This window comes from Cajanus cajan, chromosome 7, assembly GCF_000230855.2.
Source record: "Cajanus cajan strain Asha chromosome 7, NIPB_CcT2T_4, whole genome shotgun sequence".
Lineage (NCBI taxonomy): Eukaryota > Viridiplantae > Streptophyta > Magnoliopsida > Fabales > Fabaceae > Cajanus > Cajanus cajan.
The window spans coordinates 39,849,590-39,866,759 of record NC_138523.1 but is presented as its reverse complement, the minus strand read 5'-3'; the positions used below and the strand labels follow the sequence as shown (position 1 = coordinate 39,866,759).

The window sequence follows — 17,170 nt, the reverse complement described above, 5'->3', positions numbered from 1 at the left end:
TTTTGGAAGCCTCCCATCGGACTTTCAATTCAATATGTCGATGGACTTCTATCGAGGGAGATACGTCAACTTGACGCAAATTCCCCCGAATGAACAGCCGGATGCCGAAGCACCAGCTCGTCGCCCGGCTGAGCCGACCGGTGTCGTGGAAACGGTGGCCGAGGAGGAAGCTCCCGAGGAAGAGGTGTCGGTGCAAGGAGAGGCCGAGGCATAGTCTGTTTTGTTTTCTTTTTTGAATCCTGTAAGTTGAGGCTGATAGAGCCTCGATTAAATTTCTGTACTGTCGGGCCGTTAGAGCCATTGTTAATGCAAGTTACTTTTGTTTGTCCAATACGTTTGCTTGAATATAATGTGTAAAGACTTTAATCTTGCCGAGAAACTTTTGCTCCGATATGTGATTATTGATAGTCGCGCTTTAGAATACTGTCACATCCTTGACCGAGAGGAGTCTTGGGAGGGAAGAAGTAATTGAAGTCACATCCTTGGCCGAGAGGAGTCTCTAGAGGGAAGACTTGTAAAATAATTGAAGTCACATCCTTGGCCAAGAGGAGTCTCGGGAGGGAAGACTTGTAAAGTAATTGAAGTCACATCCTTGGCCGAGAGGAGTCTCGGGAGGGAAGACTTGTAAAGTAATTGAAGTCACATCCTTGGCCGAGAGGAGTCTCGGGAGGGAAGACTTGTAAAGTAATTGAAGTCACATCCTTGGTCGAGAGGAGTCTCGGGAGGGAAGACTTATAGAGTAATTGAAGTCACATCCTTGGCCGAGAGAAGTCTTAGGAGGGAAGACTTGTAGATTAATTGAAGTCACATCCTTGGCCGAGAGAAGTCTCAGGAGGGAAGACTTGTAGATATTGCAAAAATGTAAAGAGTCATAGATAGCTAAATTGTTTTGTCATTAATAAGTGGATGCCTCGTTAAAAACCTTGCCGGCCAAAAACCTCTTTTCACAATTTTTTAAGAGGAAAAAAGACCAGTTCAAGGAAAAGAGTGCATCGTAAGACATTTACATAGGTACATAAATTATTCTAACTGTAATAGGTCTTTAGATGGGTAGAATTCCATCTCCGAGGGATGACCTTGCCTGTCAATTCTTCCAATTTGTACGTGCCGTTACTAAGAGCGTGTCAGACCCGGAATGGGCCGTCCCAGTTTGCCGCCAACTTCCCTTCAGTCGGGTTGCGTCGTGCCGAGCCGGTGGCCCTCCAAACAAGATCACCTTCTTGGAAGTTTCTCGGCTTCAACTTGGAATTGAATCGCCGAGTCATTCTCTATTTGCACGCTTCGGCTACGATTTGTGCTTTCTCTCAGACTTCATCTAAGACGTCCAGTTCGTCTTGAATTGCACCATCGTTAGATTCTTCGTGAAAGTGTGTCCGTCGGAATGAAGGTTCGCCCACTTCGACCGGTATCATAGCGTCCATGCCGTATGCTAGCCGGAACGGAGTCTCCTTTGTGCTTGATTGGGGCGTGCACCTATACGCCCAGAGGACTTCGGGAAGTTCTTCGGCCCAGGCTCCTTTGGCCGAGCCGAGACGTTTTTTCAATTCGGTCAAAATAACCTTGTTAGTTGCTTCAGCCTGCCCATTGGATTGAGGGTGTTCAACAGACGTGAATCGATGTCGGATGCCGAGGTTCTCAAGGAAAGTGTTGAACTTTTTATCAGTAAACTGGAGCCCATTGTTGGAAATGATTGTGTATGGGATGCCGAACCGGGTGATGATGCTTCTCCATACGAATCTCTGAACATTAGCGGCCGTTATGGTGGCGAGTGGTTCGACTTCAATCCACTTGGTAAAATAGTCAACATCTACCACTAAGAATTTACCTTGGCCTTTGGCGAGTGGGAATGGGCCGAGAATGTCGACACCCCATAGAGCGAAGGGCCAAGGGGCACTGATCGAGTGCAATTTCTCGGCCAAGGCATGTATCAGGTTGCCTTGTTGTTGACACTGTTTGCATTTCTTCACATACTCGGAACAATCGGTTTTTAGGGTCGGCCAATAATAGCCCGCCCTCAACACTTTAGCAGCCAAAGTCCTTCCACCCGAATGGGATCCGCATATTCCTTCGTGAATTTCTCACATGACGTAATCGGCTTGCTGTTGATCAATGCATTTTAATAAGGGTGTGGAGAACCCTCGTTTGTACAGTTCGCCAGCCACCACAGAGTATCGCGTTGCCTGGGTTCAGATTTTCTTGAGTTGGATCGGATCGGCCGGTTCCGTGTCGTTACCAATGTAGTTTATGATGTCAGTCATCCACGAACTTGAGGGTTCTTCGACTGGCATGCACTCTTGTGGAATACTTGACGTGGGTAATTCCAAGTGGATGGTCGTCTGGAGCTGTCCTGGTTTTCGACTACTAGCTAATCGAGCTAGCTGGTCGGCTCTTTCGTTGTTACAACGTGGTGTGTATCAGACTTGTACGTCATGAAATTGATCGCTCATCCCTTTGAATAGATGGTAGTACTTCAACAGGTTCATGTCCTTGACTTGAAAGTTATCATTGACCTGTTCGGCCACTACCTTCGAGTCGGTCCAGCACACAATTTTTGTGGCTCCCATCTCGGCAGCTAACCTCATGCCGGCAAGCAAAGCTTCATACTCTGCTTGGTTGTTTGACGTTTTGAAGCCGAAGCGTAATGATTGCTCGAGGGTAATACCAGATAGGCTTTCCAGGATTATGCCGACACCACTTCCTTGCCGATTGGAGGATCCGTCGACATGCATGGTCTAAGCATTGTCTTCAAAGTTTCCGGGTGGAGATAGCTCATTAATGAATTCAGCCAGATGTTACGACTTGATAGGACCCCGTGGCTCGAATCTGACGTCAAACTCGGAAAGCTCTATCGACCAAGACATCATTCGGCCCGCGATCTCGGGTTTTCTGAATACCTTGGCTATTGGGAAATCGGTTCGGACCACTACCTTGTGAGACTGAAAGTATTACCGAAGACATCGCCCTGTGTAAATCAGTGCTAAGGCTACCTTTTCCAGGAGTTGGTATCGGCGCTCGACGTCTTGTAAGACTCGGTTGACGAAATATATGGGTTGCTATCGGCCGTCCGTTTCTTGGATCATAACGGCACTTATGGCGTCGTTAGAAACTGCCAAGTATATGATCAGGTCTGATCCGAGTATCGGCTTAGACAAAATTGGGGGTGTCCCAAGTTGCTTCTTGAATTGCTAGAATGCGGCTTCACACTCATCTGCCCATTTGAATCGGTCAGCCTTTTTGAACAGGTTGAGGATTGGTTTAGCTGTTTCGGCCATGCACGGGAGGAAACGAGACAAAGAGGTCGATCGGCCAGATAACCTTTTGACTTCTTTGATGTTCGTTGGACTTCTCATGTCTAGGATGGCGTGGCACTTCTCAGGGTTTGCCTCAATTCCTCGGCTGGAGAGCATAAAGCCTAGGAACTTTCCTCCGGATACGCCGAACACACACTTATTGGGGTTGAGACGCATTCTATGTTCTCGTAGTGCGTGGAATACTTCGGCCAGGTCGGCCGTGTGATCGACAAGGGTATGTGATTTGACCACCATGTCGTCGACGTACACTTCCAAATTTTTTCCTATTTGCTTGTGGAAGATTCTGTCCATGAGTCTCTGATAGGTAGCTCCGGCGTTCTTCAGGCCGAACGGCATAACCTGATAACAGTAGTTGGCCGATTTGGTGACGAAAGTTGTTTTTGCTTCGTCTTGGGGATGCATTCGGATCTGATTGTATCATGAGTAGGTGTCAAGAAAAGTTAGGAACTGATGACCAGTCGCGTCGTCAACCAGTCGGTCGATGTTCGGCAGTGGATAGGCGTCCTTAGGACACGCCTTGTTCAGATCAGTATAATCAGTGCACATCCGCCACTTGCCATTCGGCTTCCTAACCATGACGACGTTGGCTAGCCATGTTGTGTATTGAACCTCTTGGATGAAGCCCGCATCCATCAGTTTGGAAACCTCTTCCTCGATTGCTTTTTTCCTCTCTTCCCCTGCTTTTCTTTTCCGTTGGGCGACCGACTTTGCCTCTCGGCAAACTGAGAGTTTGTGGCATAGGAAATTGGGGTCGATCCCTGGCATATCGGCCGGCCGCCACGCAAAGAGGTCTTTGTTTTTTCTGATAACCTGTCCAATTTCACGCTTTTCCGTTTTGGACAAGTTAGAGCCCAGGTAGGTCACATGTAGTTCGGTCGGCCCAATAACAATTGGATATCGGTCTTCAAACGGCTCGACCCTCTCATCCAGCTCCATGCGAGGGTCGAAGTCCACAATTTCAGGGTTAAGTTCTGGTGCTACTGTGTGAACACGTTTCACTCCATGCGACTCGGCCGTTTCAAGACGAGGCAGCCGAAGGCTAGCGAAATAGCACTCCCTAGCCGTTTTCTGATCGGCATGGACTGTAATGATTCGGCCTGACTCGGAAGGGATTTTCATGGCTAGGTGTGGAGTTGACACGATCGCTCCTAACTTGTTGAGGGAAGGCCTCCCGAGAAGGATGTTATATGACGTGTTGGCGTGCACAACCACGTACTTGACCGGGATGTCTCGGGCTTCGGCTTCATCAAAGCAGAAACGAGTAGATAACATAATGTACCCTTTTGTTTGTCCACGCTCACCAGAAAATTCGCCCAAGGGTTCATTGTATGGGATCAATTCGGCCTCCGGGATGCCGAGCTGTTTGAATGTGTTCCAGTATAGTATATCAGCCGAGCTGCCCTGATCGACCAACATTTTTCGAACGATGCAGTTGTGGATTTCGACACTGATGACCATTGGATCGTCCTGGTCTGGGTCAATGCCTTTAAAGTCCGCTTCGGTGAACGTGATGGCTGGCAACCTGCGTTGAGTTTGTTCCACCGCGTGCACAGCCCAGACGGCTCGCAGGTGCCTTTTTTGTGCCAAGGAAGTGGCGCCTCTGCCTAAAAATCCGCTGACAATGGTATTGATGACTCTTCGGGGTTGGGTTGTCGGCTCGTCTTCTTTTCGGCCTCTCGACCGACTTTGTTCCCTGTAGAGGCGCCTGTCGGATCTGTCTTGATCAGGCGGATCTCGACGATGCCGACGATCATTGTGTCGGGGAGTACTCAACACAATGTTTACACCTTGCCTGGCCCTCTTCTTGTCGTTAAAGTCAAACCTTATCTCCTTTCCATTCAACACATTGTACTATAAGATTTCTTCTTTAAACTCTTTAATAGAACCAAATTCCAATCCTAACTTCCACTTGAAGTCTTTGTTCAACAAATTTATGTTAAACTGCTCATATTTCCTACGAAGGCCATCTTCCTCAGAGTCATCACTATTCAAAGTCTCACTAGCATACCGATGCTCAATATCTTCTTCTACTCTCTGTGAGCTATAAAATTCACTAACATTTACAAAACCTTTGTGATGCAGTCCATAATTCTCTGTATTTCTATTCGGATCTTTTTTTCTACCACCTTTTCCTTTTTTTTTTTCCAACAACAACATTGGCATCAATTCCAGCATCATTCCCAGCATTTCTGTCAACAACACCATCCCCATCACTAGCAGCATCCCCATCACCAATATCATTCCCAGCAGCACCAGTAGGATTTTTATGTGCATCACGTTGCATAGCACTTGGTAAGTCACATTCAGGGCCAGACATTTCAACAGGCTCTTCATCCTCAGCAACCCAAACTACTACAACTCTGACACCTTCTAACACTACTACAAGATGTATATTCTACATCGGTTCTCTAAAGGCATCTACATCGGTTCTAAAACCGATGTAGAATAGAGCGATGTAGAAAATATATACATTTTTACATCGGTTCTGAAAAACCGATGTAGATTTAAGCATAAATCTACATCGGTTCTCTGGAGAACCGATGTAGATTTATTCTTAAATCTACATCGGTTTTCTTGAGAACCGATGTAGATTGCATTTTTAAAAAAAAAAAAAAAATTATGCTTATTTTTGCACCAACAGAGCCACAAAATATTTTCCAAACTAGATTTTATACCATGCTCGGTCAGCATCATATTCCATCTCCAAACGCATGCTTTTAGTAATTTCATACTAGTGTTCTTCACCCAAGTCAGACTTATCTACCACTTCATCCTGGACACATGAAATTAATAATTATATAAGTTGATGGTATAGCATTATAGCATGCATAATGAAAGTCGAAAGTAGTCATAATAATTGTAGTGTGAAAGAAGAAAACCCCACATGTTCAAAACTTTGATTAAAAATTATTCATTTTCATTTTTCAGCATTTATAATGAATTATCAAATACACAAGGGAACTATCAGACATTAGATGCAAAATATATACCTCATACGTATTTCAATTCAACAATATAACAAAATTATTTCTCAAAGACTTCCATCATCAAATTCAATTATAGGAATTAAAAAAATCAAAATGTTGGCAATAACAAAAACAATAATTCATGGATCATAAGAATAGCTGGTTTTCCCAATGCAGAGGTTAATTGCAAAATTATATTTTTAATATAATAATATATTAAATGTCAATTCTATATAATTGGAAAAACACAGCAAAAGGTTTATAGTATTTCAAGTAAAGATAAATCCATGACATTCCCTAGCATCTATACTTGGATTAATTCCATAAAAATTACAAGAAACAAAAAATTAACAATTACATACCAGGTGTTCTCTTGGAACCTTTATATCTGTCCCGCTTTCTACCATATTCACTTCTACTGTGTTCACGGTCATACCTACTACGTGAATCCCTTTCTGAATAAGATTTTTTACTCTCATAGTAGTTCCGTTGACGCACTCTTCCACTATCACTTCTTGAATCATCCCTGCGAAGCCTCCTCTCACTCCTATGATCTTCCCTGTCATATCCAGATGGAGAAGCAGGAACCTTCAATATTGATATATCAAAATTAGATATATGCAGCAAACTTTAAAATTAATGACAATTTTATTAATGAAAATTCCTAAATGTAAAAGGGAAATGTCAGCAATGAAAATATTGAACATTTATTAATAGCACAGATTGATAAAAGCAAATTTTGACAGTTTCTATAAAAACTAAATTGTATTCCCCGTGTTCTTCATATCATTTCAGGAAAAACAAAAGGCAACAGACACTTAAAAGTAACACAATAATCTAAAGAAAAAGTTCTTTAGATTCTTCCTTTCCCTCATCTTACCAATCCTTTTGGCAGGTAAACAAGTTTGGATTTTGTTTCACAAATAAATTATTTCCCTAGGATAGCATCATGACACTTTAAATGTTGTTTCTAAAGCAATTAATGAAACCATTAAAAATGAAAGGAAATAAAAAGTAAAGAGAAATAATCTTACATCTGAACCCATATGTTTTTTAGTTGAAAGAGTCCTGTTGGTTTCTCTTTCTCCATAGTGATCTTCACTTAAAGAACTTTTTGTGCAAACAAAGTCACAACACCTTCAGATGCTATTATTTACTTTTTCTTGGGGAAAAAATAATACCAAATTCCATCATACAACAAAAAAGAAATACACGTACTTCTAAAACAACTTTAAATTGTCATTTTAGACTGATTAGGCATGTTGAGCTGGAGAAAGTTCCTTTACATTACCCCCCAATATCACATTGCTCTCTCATTTTACAAATCCAAAAAGCTTGATATCTACCATTTTATTTAAATTTTGCAACATGTGCTTCCCATAACAAGTTTTATTACATACATATTGATATTTGATTAACATAAAATAAATATACATGAACCCAATAGGCGGAAACATCTATACAAGAGGAAATAAATACCTGCATGTGATGTTTCACTGGTCCCTTCACGGTATCTCCTATTAGTGTGCTTGCGTGTAGTGGTTCTCTCTTTTGGCACCTTGAATCCCGCATCATTTTGAGACTCTGCTCATTTTGCGATGGCAAGGCTATCAAGTCCTATTAAATCATTTGTCAAAATAAACAACGAACAGCATCAGCATTCAACACCTAAGAATGTAAAACACAAGACCTAAGATACTGATAATCAATAGAACTAAAACAAAACAAAATACCTAAACGAGATTTTCTCTCTAGAGGGACGTAAACCACCCTATCCTTGCCAGGAACATAGAGTCCACCACCAGTAGGCTTTTCCGGTTCCAACGTCATCGTGGTCTTGTCTATGTCAATCGCTCCTGCACCAGCTCTATCTTTCTACTCACAAACAACAACAACAAGGAGAACCAATTAAACCGAAATTTGAAACCATTTAGCGTGTTGAGCAAGAGAAAATATACCAAACTGACCTCCATGATGTGATGCAATTGCAAATTTTGTCACGAATTAATAGAGCAAAATCTTTGAAGATTGAGTACGAAAATTGGAGCGAAACTAAGCGACGTCCAAAAACCCTAATCCAAACACGCAGGCTAGAAATCCCAGATTGAAGTACTAGCAAGTATAATTTCTAATTAGGTATCCCGTTCCTATATCCTGGAATTCATACCTAAGTTAAACACTCGATCATCGTCGCATAGATACCTGAATGTTGTCGTTTTAGAGCGAAACTAAGCGACGTCCAAAAACCCTTCTCTGCCACGTCAGCGTCGCCGGTAGCCACGTATGACACGTGGTATCTCTCGTACGACTCGAAGAAGTTCAGGAAATCCCACGTCGAGCTGCTCAGCGGCGGAGGCGGCGACGACGGCCTCAAACTAGAATAGCTGCTGGAGCGCGATGGAGAAAAAGCATCCTCGTAACAAAACAATTTGAACTTTTAACAATATAGCGTCTTCGGAACTTAGAGAGGAAGGAGAACGAGGTGGTGGAGATTAGACAAATCGTGGCCTTGAAGACAATCGTGGAGCGAAGAAGAGAGGTTCCCATTGCTCGCGGCGGCTAGGTTTACGTATGAGTAAAAGGGTAGTCATGCGAATATTAGGTCTCATTTCTACATCGGTTATAAGTAAAACCGATGTAGAACAATTCCCGGATTTCATTTCTACATCGGTTAATCATAAACCCGAGTAAAATTTCTCATATTTTCTATTTATTTACAAGTTTGCCACCGCGTTTATGATTTACATCGGTTCTACTAGAACCGATGTAAATATAGCGATGTTAAATAGTGTTTTTGTAGTAGTGTAAGTTAGGGTTGTGAACACTATGAGCAACATTTTCCTGCTCCTCCTCAGTATCATCATGTTGTTTTCTTGCAACTGTCTTCTTTCGAGTACGTTTGAATCGACCAAATTGAGGAACTTCTATATCAATTCATCATCTAATCCAGCAACCCTCTCCTCATCTGAATCATCCAACCGAACATCCCTCACAGAGTCATCATCACTGTTACAGAAATTGTCCCCAACAACACCTTCATTGCCACCATCACAAACTGTAAACATTTCCACTTCCACATTGTTAGTAATTGCAAAGTTTGTCATGTCTAATGCAACACTATCACAATTAATCTCTTTGAAATCAAAAGGACCAAATTTCCACCACAGCCTAACAGAATGCTCTCCATATGTCAAGTCTTCTTTTACAATTCCCACGGCTTCAAAATAGGACCACCTATCCATATCCATATTCTTCACATGCACTGGCTCGCTGCCTCCAACATAATGCATCATGGGATCTAACTCAAAACGACCCCTGTAATAAAGTTTCAAATCGAAACCCATTAACACAACTACAAAGAAACCAAATCTTTGAGTCAAAAAAACCTTAGCAACAAAATAGTTAAAGGATATCAAATTGTAAACCCTAATAACATAACTAACCACTTACCTTCAACACAAACGAAGAATGGCAATGGGCATCGTCCAGAACAACTTTGGCAGTGTTTCAACAATGACAACAACTACCTCTATTTATGGCTACAAAATCTCACCTCTACAAATGGTCATCGAAGAACGATGCTTCAAACTTCTAACCCAAGGAACAAACAACCACGTACAATACGCGTTTCCAAATTGAAGAAACACAAAAACGGAGCAGCTTCACGAAAAAGGAGAATGAAAAGGAAAATCAAAACGAATTACAACTTCAATATTTTCAAAATCAAAAAGGAACAATTTTCAAACATGATTTTGTGAGTTCCTGAAGGTTGAAGGAATGGGTTTTTGAGTTCGTAAATTTCCAACATATGCGCGAAACTAATTTTTTAAAAAATTTACAAATCTGACGTGACAATTTACGTGAAAAATGAGGTGATTATTGTGTGCTGACATGACATACAATGTTGGGCGATAACGTGGCAGTCTGTTTGCCACGTCATCATTTAACAGAGGAAACTAACGTTAAGTACTAATTTGAAGAAAAAAATATTAATCAAGTAATTTAAACAAAATATTTTTTTTTAAATAGTAATCTGAAAATCGACCTAATTCAAGGTAGTTTAACATATTTAAGTCTTTATTATTTTATCAACTTGTAATTAAAATATTAAAATAAATACAATTAATATCTTAAACATAAAAAAAAACATTTAAAACTTCTTGAATTGTAAAAAGGAGGACTGAAATTTCGAAACTTTCTTATAAATATTTTACAAACTTTATCGCACGTAACTAACTAACCATAGGTTGCAGAGTTGCAGTTTGGATAATTTATTTATATAAAATGGAAAGCACTCCGACAAAAACAGTTAACATCGTATTGTCCATGGTTGTATATGTATATATCTAGTACATCTCATACCATCGAATGGAGTTTTTTTTTTTTTTTCTTTCTAACTTATAGTAATTTATGGTACAACATCTGAGAGCACGCACAGGTGTAGGCACATGGTGCTTCTTTTAGATCTGAATTCTATTTTTGCTTTACATTTATGTAACATGCTAGTTTCGAGGCCGTATTATATTATTGGGAAAAAATAATAATTTATGCTGCGACATCTGAGAGCACGCACAGGTGTAGCCACATGGTGCAGTGTTTGTATCTGAATTTTGTTTTGGTCAACATTTATGTAACATGCAATCAAGCTTCTACTTCTAGAACGTATTATTATGGCAAAAATTTAAAAACATTGGTGTACATGAATCATTGACTTCCGTTGAGTACGATAGTGCTTGTGACAGATACTTTTGGCAGGTATTCGTCGTCTTAATTCTTGTTTATCTATAAATATCTCTGGATTTTAATAGAGTTTTCCTCTTTGGATTTACATATTTAATTATGAAAAAGAAGGGTTTAGGCAGACAGAGATATAATATAAAATTGTTTACCAACAGACACATAATATAAGAAAAGTTTAATAATTATGTATTATTAAACACATAATTCAAATTAACATATAATTATAAAATTATTTTATACATTAATTTAAATTAATGAAACAAAGTATTAAATAATTTTTAAATTTTTTAAAAATTCACAGATTTGATTTATGCAGAACTTTAAATTGAACAGTTAGATCGTTTAAATTTGATGTAGAACATCAGTTATTGAACGGAGTAAATCTAAGTAGATTTACTCCTAGTATAAAAGAATCCTTCCTCTATATATATATATATATAGTTAATCACTTATACACTTATATATATAGTCAATCAGAGTTGTTAATAGTATCTTTTCATCTGCTCATTTAATTAAATTAAAATAAAAAAGGTACTATTAACGACTCTGATTGACTGTCAGTATAAAAAACTTTACATTAACAATATATAAATGATTAACTCATATATATATATATATGTGTGTGGCAGTATGATTGAATTTTGGTGTATCATCATTTGTTTACACCGTGATTGTATAGGCTATTTTCTCATAAGAGAAAAATTAAAATTAATAAGAAATTACAATTTATACATAATTTTTATTAAAATTTTTGTAACTTTAATATTAGTAAGGAAAAAGAAAAACTTTTGTATTTAGTCACTAATTCATTGTCTTTTATAGTACTAGTTAAAGATCCATAAGTAACTCATTTTATATGAATTTCAATTTAATTTCCCTTGAAGTCGATGAAATTCTGTTTGGTTCCGATATCCTCAACAATATAATCTCTTATTGCCAAAAACTATTTGTTGATTAGGAAAATATAGGAGATGCTTCCTTATTTTATAACTTTATTAACCAAACAAAATAAAATTCTTTATAATCTGACACTAAATTTTGTGAAGGACTTTTGAACTTAAAAACAACTTAATTATAAAAGAAATTTTTGCACGATGATGTGATTTTAATTAGATAAAATCTTTTTACGTGTCACATTTGCCCCCCAAAATTTTATTACGTGGTTACATCTATTCCACATATAGTAAATTATTACTAGTATTTTTAAATTCAGCAGTGAATCTTTCATAAATCTCCCGAATATGCGCTTAATAAATTATCATTAAGATCTGTACATTAAATAACACACACTGTGAGTTGCCTAATATGACTACTTCAATTCCCCTTTGTTTCAGAATCCAGATTTTGGAAGCATGATGCTGCTGGAGCCTTCAGAAATTATGTTCAAATCATTTTCAGACAATTCTGTTCGAGACACGATGCAAGATTGGCTTTCCTTTGATATGGTTGACCTTTCCTTCACACAAAGAAACCACCAAAAGGCCAAGCAATTGGTGGTAAAGTCTGAGGTGCATAACAAGGAAAGGTCATACATAGGTGTGAGGAAAAGGCCATGGGGAAAATTTGCAGCAGAGATCAGAGACACAACAAGGAACGGTGCAAGGGTTTGGCTTGGAACCTTTGAGAGTGCAGATGCTGCTGCTTTAGCTTATGACCAAGCTGCATTTTCCATGAGAGGCCATAATGCTGTACTAAACTTTCCAGTCAAAAGGGTCAAAGAGTCTTTGCAAGAGATGCGATATTGCTGCTGCAATGGATCTTCTCCTGCACTTGCACTCAAGGAGAGGAACTACATCAAAAGAAAAATGTCATCAAAAGCTAGAAAGTGTAGAGAGAAACAAGAATCATCAGAGTCAGCAACATCGAGTGTGGTTGTGTTAGAGGACTTGGGAGTTGAATATCTAGAGCAACTTCTCGCCATATCGGATCAAAGTGTAAGCTTATCTCCTGCTATGAATTAATAAGGGTTTAGTTGGCTGAATAAATTTGTTTAATTTCTTATTCAGTAAGCTTATTATATCATGAGAGCTTTTATCATGAGCTTGAATATATTAAGCTTACTGAAATAAGTATATATGTAAAAAATTATTTTAATAAATTTGATTGTGAAATTTATTGGAATAAACTGAAAAGAGCTTAAAGGAAATTTATATGTTAGTTTAATTATAGTCGAAACATAAGCTCTTCTAGCATCTTGTGAATCTTCTTCACAAAAGTCCTTTTCTTTTTAATTTATTTGATTAATTGTTTGTCTTTGGTTCTATAATTTACAACATTAACATGTTCCCGAGAAAGCACTGTTACGCTTTTATCTCTTTGTAACAAATCTTGCGCCATTTTCCTCCTTATAACATCAATGTCGTGTAAACACATAATATCAGTGTAAAATTAACATTTTATCTCGTCTTTTAATATTGATTGCGTAACGATCGATACCGATGTAGAAAGTAACCCAATGACAATTTTATAAAAATAATTATTTTACATTTAAAATACCTGATGTAAAAAAAAAATTAATATCGGTTTAACTTTTAACTAATGTAATATATACTCTAATTAATATATGTCGATAAAGGCCTCAAGCAAATTAATGCGAGTTTCAATGAACTTGAGTCGGAACCTTATCGACATGAAGAACATTTTAGGTGTGCGGTGGGCACAAGTTGTTCGTTTCTAAGGGCCTTTCGTGGGCTTGGGAGAGGGGACATTGTCGGGACGGACATTCAATAAGGCAAATAAAGTTAATGTCTAGAGTTCTTAAACTTATAAGGCTTCCAAATTTTTTTAATAGTAATATTATTTATATAAATTAATTTTAAAAAAATTAATAATATTTGAGATAAGGTTTAATATTTTATAAAAGATATTTTATATTTTTATATTTCTTATTTTTTTATTATTAAAATTACTTAAAAGTATTAAAGCCATAAAGTTTCAAGTAAAAAAAAAAAGAGATGTACTTGTTTAATTATCGAAAACTAGTGAAGATCCTAAGATAAAGAGTGAAGTCATGTGCTTAATGACTTATGAGATAGATAATTTTGAATTTTTATTATGAATGAATATTTGGTATAATATACTTTTTGCGGTTAATTTTGTAAGTAAGATTATGCAATCTAAAGATATGCATATAAATGTTGTTATAGATCACTTAAGAGGCCTTATAACTTATTTAAAAAATTATAGGAAAAATGGTTTTACATCTACATTAGAATCTACCAAAGAAATGGCTATTGAAATAGATATAGAGCCTAAGTTCAATGAAAAACGTAAAATTCATAGGAAAAAACATTTTGATGACATTGATAGTGATGAGATAGCTCATTCTGTTGAAGATTCTTTTTGCATTGATTATTTTTTGTATATATTACATCAATCTATTTCTTCTATTGAGAGTTGATTTAAACAATTTTTAGAATATGAAAACATGTTTGGTTTTTTATTTGATTCAAATAAATTTAAAAACTTTAGGGAAAGATGAATTGAAAAAATATTGTATCAATCTTGAAAAAATTTTGAGTTTTGAGAACCATTTTGATATTGATGGTCTTGATTTGTTTTCAGAATTAAAGTTATTGAATGAAATTCTAACAAATGAAATAAACATAACATTAAAAATATTGAACTATATAAAAAGATCATGTTCTTTTCCAAATACATACATTGCTTATAGAATATTATTAACATTACCTATAACTGTTGCAACTACTGAAATAAGTTTTTCAAAATTAAAATTGATTAAATCATATTTAAGATCAACTATACTACAAGATAGATTGAATGGATTAATTATATTATCTATTGATAGTGATATGATAAAATTACTTGATTATAAAACTTTCATAAATAATTTTGCAACTTAAAAAATCAGAAAAATAACATAAAAATTATTAGGCTATATGTCTTAATTTTTACTTAAGGCCCCAAAATTCCTAGACACGACCCTGGACGTTGTTACAGTTTGAGGGAAGCTTCATGAGTTGAATTTTCACTCTTCTACATCGATTTAAATCTACTTGAGGTAGAAGGTCACTTCTATTTTATATAAGTGACATTTACATCATTTATCCAACTGATGTAGAATTTCATTTTTAGCGGATGTGAATGACCCTCTCCACGTTAGTGGAATATCAATATATATAATTTTACATCTAAAATACTGTCTCTATATCCTATATATAATTAAAAAATACATAACTCATTAAAGTTAATAAAAATAGTTAAATTAGTTAATTTTCATTAATAATATTAGAAATTTTAATTTATGATAACTAATATTAAAAATATATACCATAATAAATTTAACATTATTTTGATTGTATTGTCTATTGTCCTCCAAATAATGTACAAAATAAAATGTTAATGAATAATTTATGCATTTATTAACTTAGTGTGTCTAAACACATTTTAGGGATGATAATGGATAAAGTTTGGATAAGGTTTTATAGTACTTGTTCTCATACATGCGATTAAAAATAATACTTGTATTCAGTCTCATATTTACGTGAGTAGCAATTATAATCTTCAACTTCATACTCGCTGTGTACTTGTGTATCTATATTCGCACCCACAACTCACATTTTATTTATGTATAAAGTAAATAAATTAATAAAGAGATTACATTTTATACAAATAAACATAATATTAATTTGTTAGATCTTTAACATTACAAAAATCTAACATAACAATTTTTATAAATAAAGATTACAAAATATTCAATTCTTATAAATAAACTTTTAAAAAAATTAATATAATAAAAGTTGTAATTAAACTTCCAATATTATGATCTTGTGTTAACAATATTATCTAAGATTTGTGAAAAAAAATTATACAAAAATTAGTTAGACTAAAATTATAGATTAAATTATATATTATAAATTTCAAAAAATAAATATGTAGATATTTGACCTCATAATCAAAATTAACTTGTCCATATTTTTGCAAATGATTATCTTCCAAGTTTAGATATTGTTTTTAGTCTTGAAATATCAATAGAAACTACATGGCAAGAAAATGAATGATTAGACAATTTAAATTAATAACTAAAACCAATGATAAAAAAATAAAACAACTTTTATTAAATAAACAAAGTTTCATTATTTATTACCTTGTTGCTTATATTTTAACCAATTTTGTGTACACATAAGTATCCCAGAGTAAATTCATGGAGCCTAGAATGATGAGTACTCAAAAATCTACCTCCCTGTACTAAATGAAAATTTTGAAACTACGGTTGAAATTGGAATTATTAAAATATCTTTAGCAATTTTTTGTAAAATTGGATACTTGGTTCTATGTTTTCCACCATCCAAGATTATCAAAAGTAGTACTCCTATAGATGAAACCTTTTCTTTCAAGTAAAGCTCTATTTCAAACTTATTTGTGTTTCAATTGTATCATTCACAAAATGAGTCATAATGACTAAAACTTTGTTAATATTTAGATTATCCAAATTTGACTAATTGACATTTGTTCATAAAGTTGAACTTTTCACGATTTTGTTAGCTTTAGTTTGATACTCTTCAAATAATAAGTAACATAATCTTTTGATATTATTAATTTCAATTGAATATGAGTTACCGTAAAACTTAGGAAAAAATACTCCAACAAGTTGAAGAAAATCTTGAATCTAAAATAATAACAATATTATTATATTGATATATATATATATATATATATATATATATATATATATATATATAAATAAATAAGCAAATTATTATTAAGTATATATATATATATATGCGCCCCACACGAGGATATTTTTATGGATGTCCATATGATTCAAGTCTATTTTTTCATGCCTAACACATCTTAAAATTCAATAAAAATAAAAAATAAAAAATAAAAAAGCTTATTAGGTGGTATGTGATATAAACCAACCCACATTTACACTTGAAGAGAGGTGTTGCAAAACTAAAATCTCACATTGAGTAATTAAGGACAAGCAAAATAGTGTGGACAAAGTTAAATTCAATTGTATAAACTTTTTCATAAACACTTTTAAAAGAAAATATAAAAGAAAACGAAATAGGTTTCTTTATAAATTAAAATTTTAATTACCCTTTTGATCCTTGTGGTTTCATAAGCTTTTTTTTTTAATTTTTTAAATACTATATTTTACTTCCTATATATTGTTCATACCATTTTAGT

General features: G+C 35.6%; 3 protein-coding genes across 3 annotated transcripts; 1 reads left to right on the top strand and 2 right to left on the bottom strand.

The window, feature by feature from the left end:
- Positions 1 to 2,414: 2,414 nt before the first annotated feature.
- On the bottom strand, positions 2,415 to 2,729 carry LOC145950018 (uncharacterized). The gene has a single exon (XM_083060930.1). It carries the CDS (start codon positions 2,727 to 2,729, stop codon positions 2,415 to 2,417), a length of 315 nt encoding a protein of 104 aa, XP_082917056.1.
- A 999-nt stretch (positions 2,730 to 3,728) lies between these two features.
- LOC145950017 (uncharacterized) lies at positions 3,729 to 4,769 on the bottom strand. The gene has a single exon (XM_083060929.1). The coding sequence runs from the start codon at positions 4,767 to 4,769 to the stop codon at positions 3,729 to 3,731; it is 1,041 nt and encodes a 346-aa protein (XP_082917055.1).
- A 7,415-nt stretch (positions 4,770 to 12,184) lies between these two features.
- Positions 12,185 to 13,429, top strand: LOC109812072 (ethylene-response factor C3). Its single transcript, XM_020375941.3, has one exon. The coding sequence runs from the start codon at positions 12,370 to 12,372 to the stop codon at positions 12,976 to 12,978; it is 609 nt and encodes a 202-aa protein (XP_020231530.2). The 5' UTR covers positions 12,185 to 12,369; the 3' UTR covers positions 12,979 to 13,429.
- Positions 13,430 to 17,170: the final 3,741 nt, after the last annotated feature.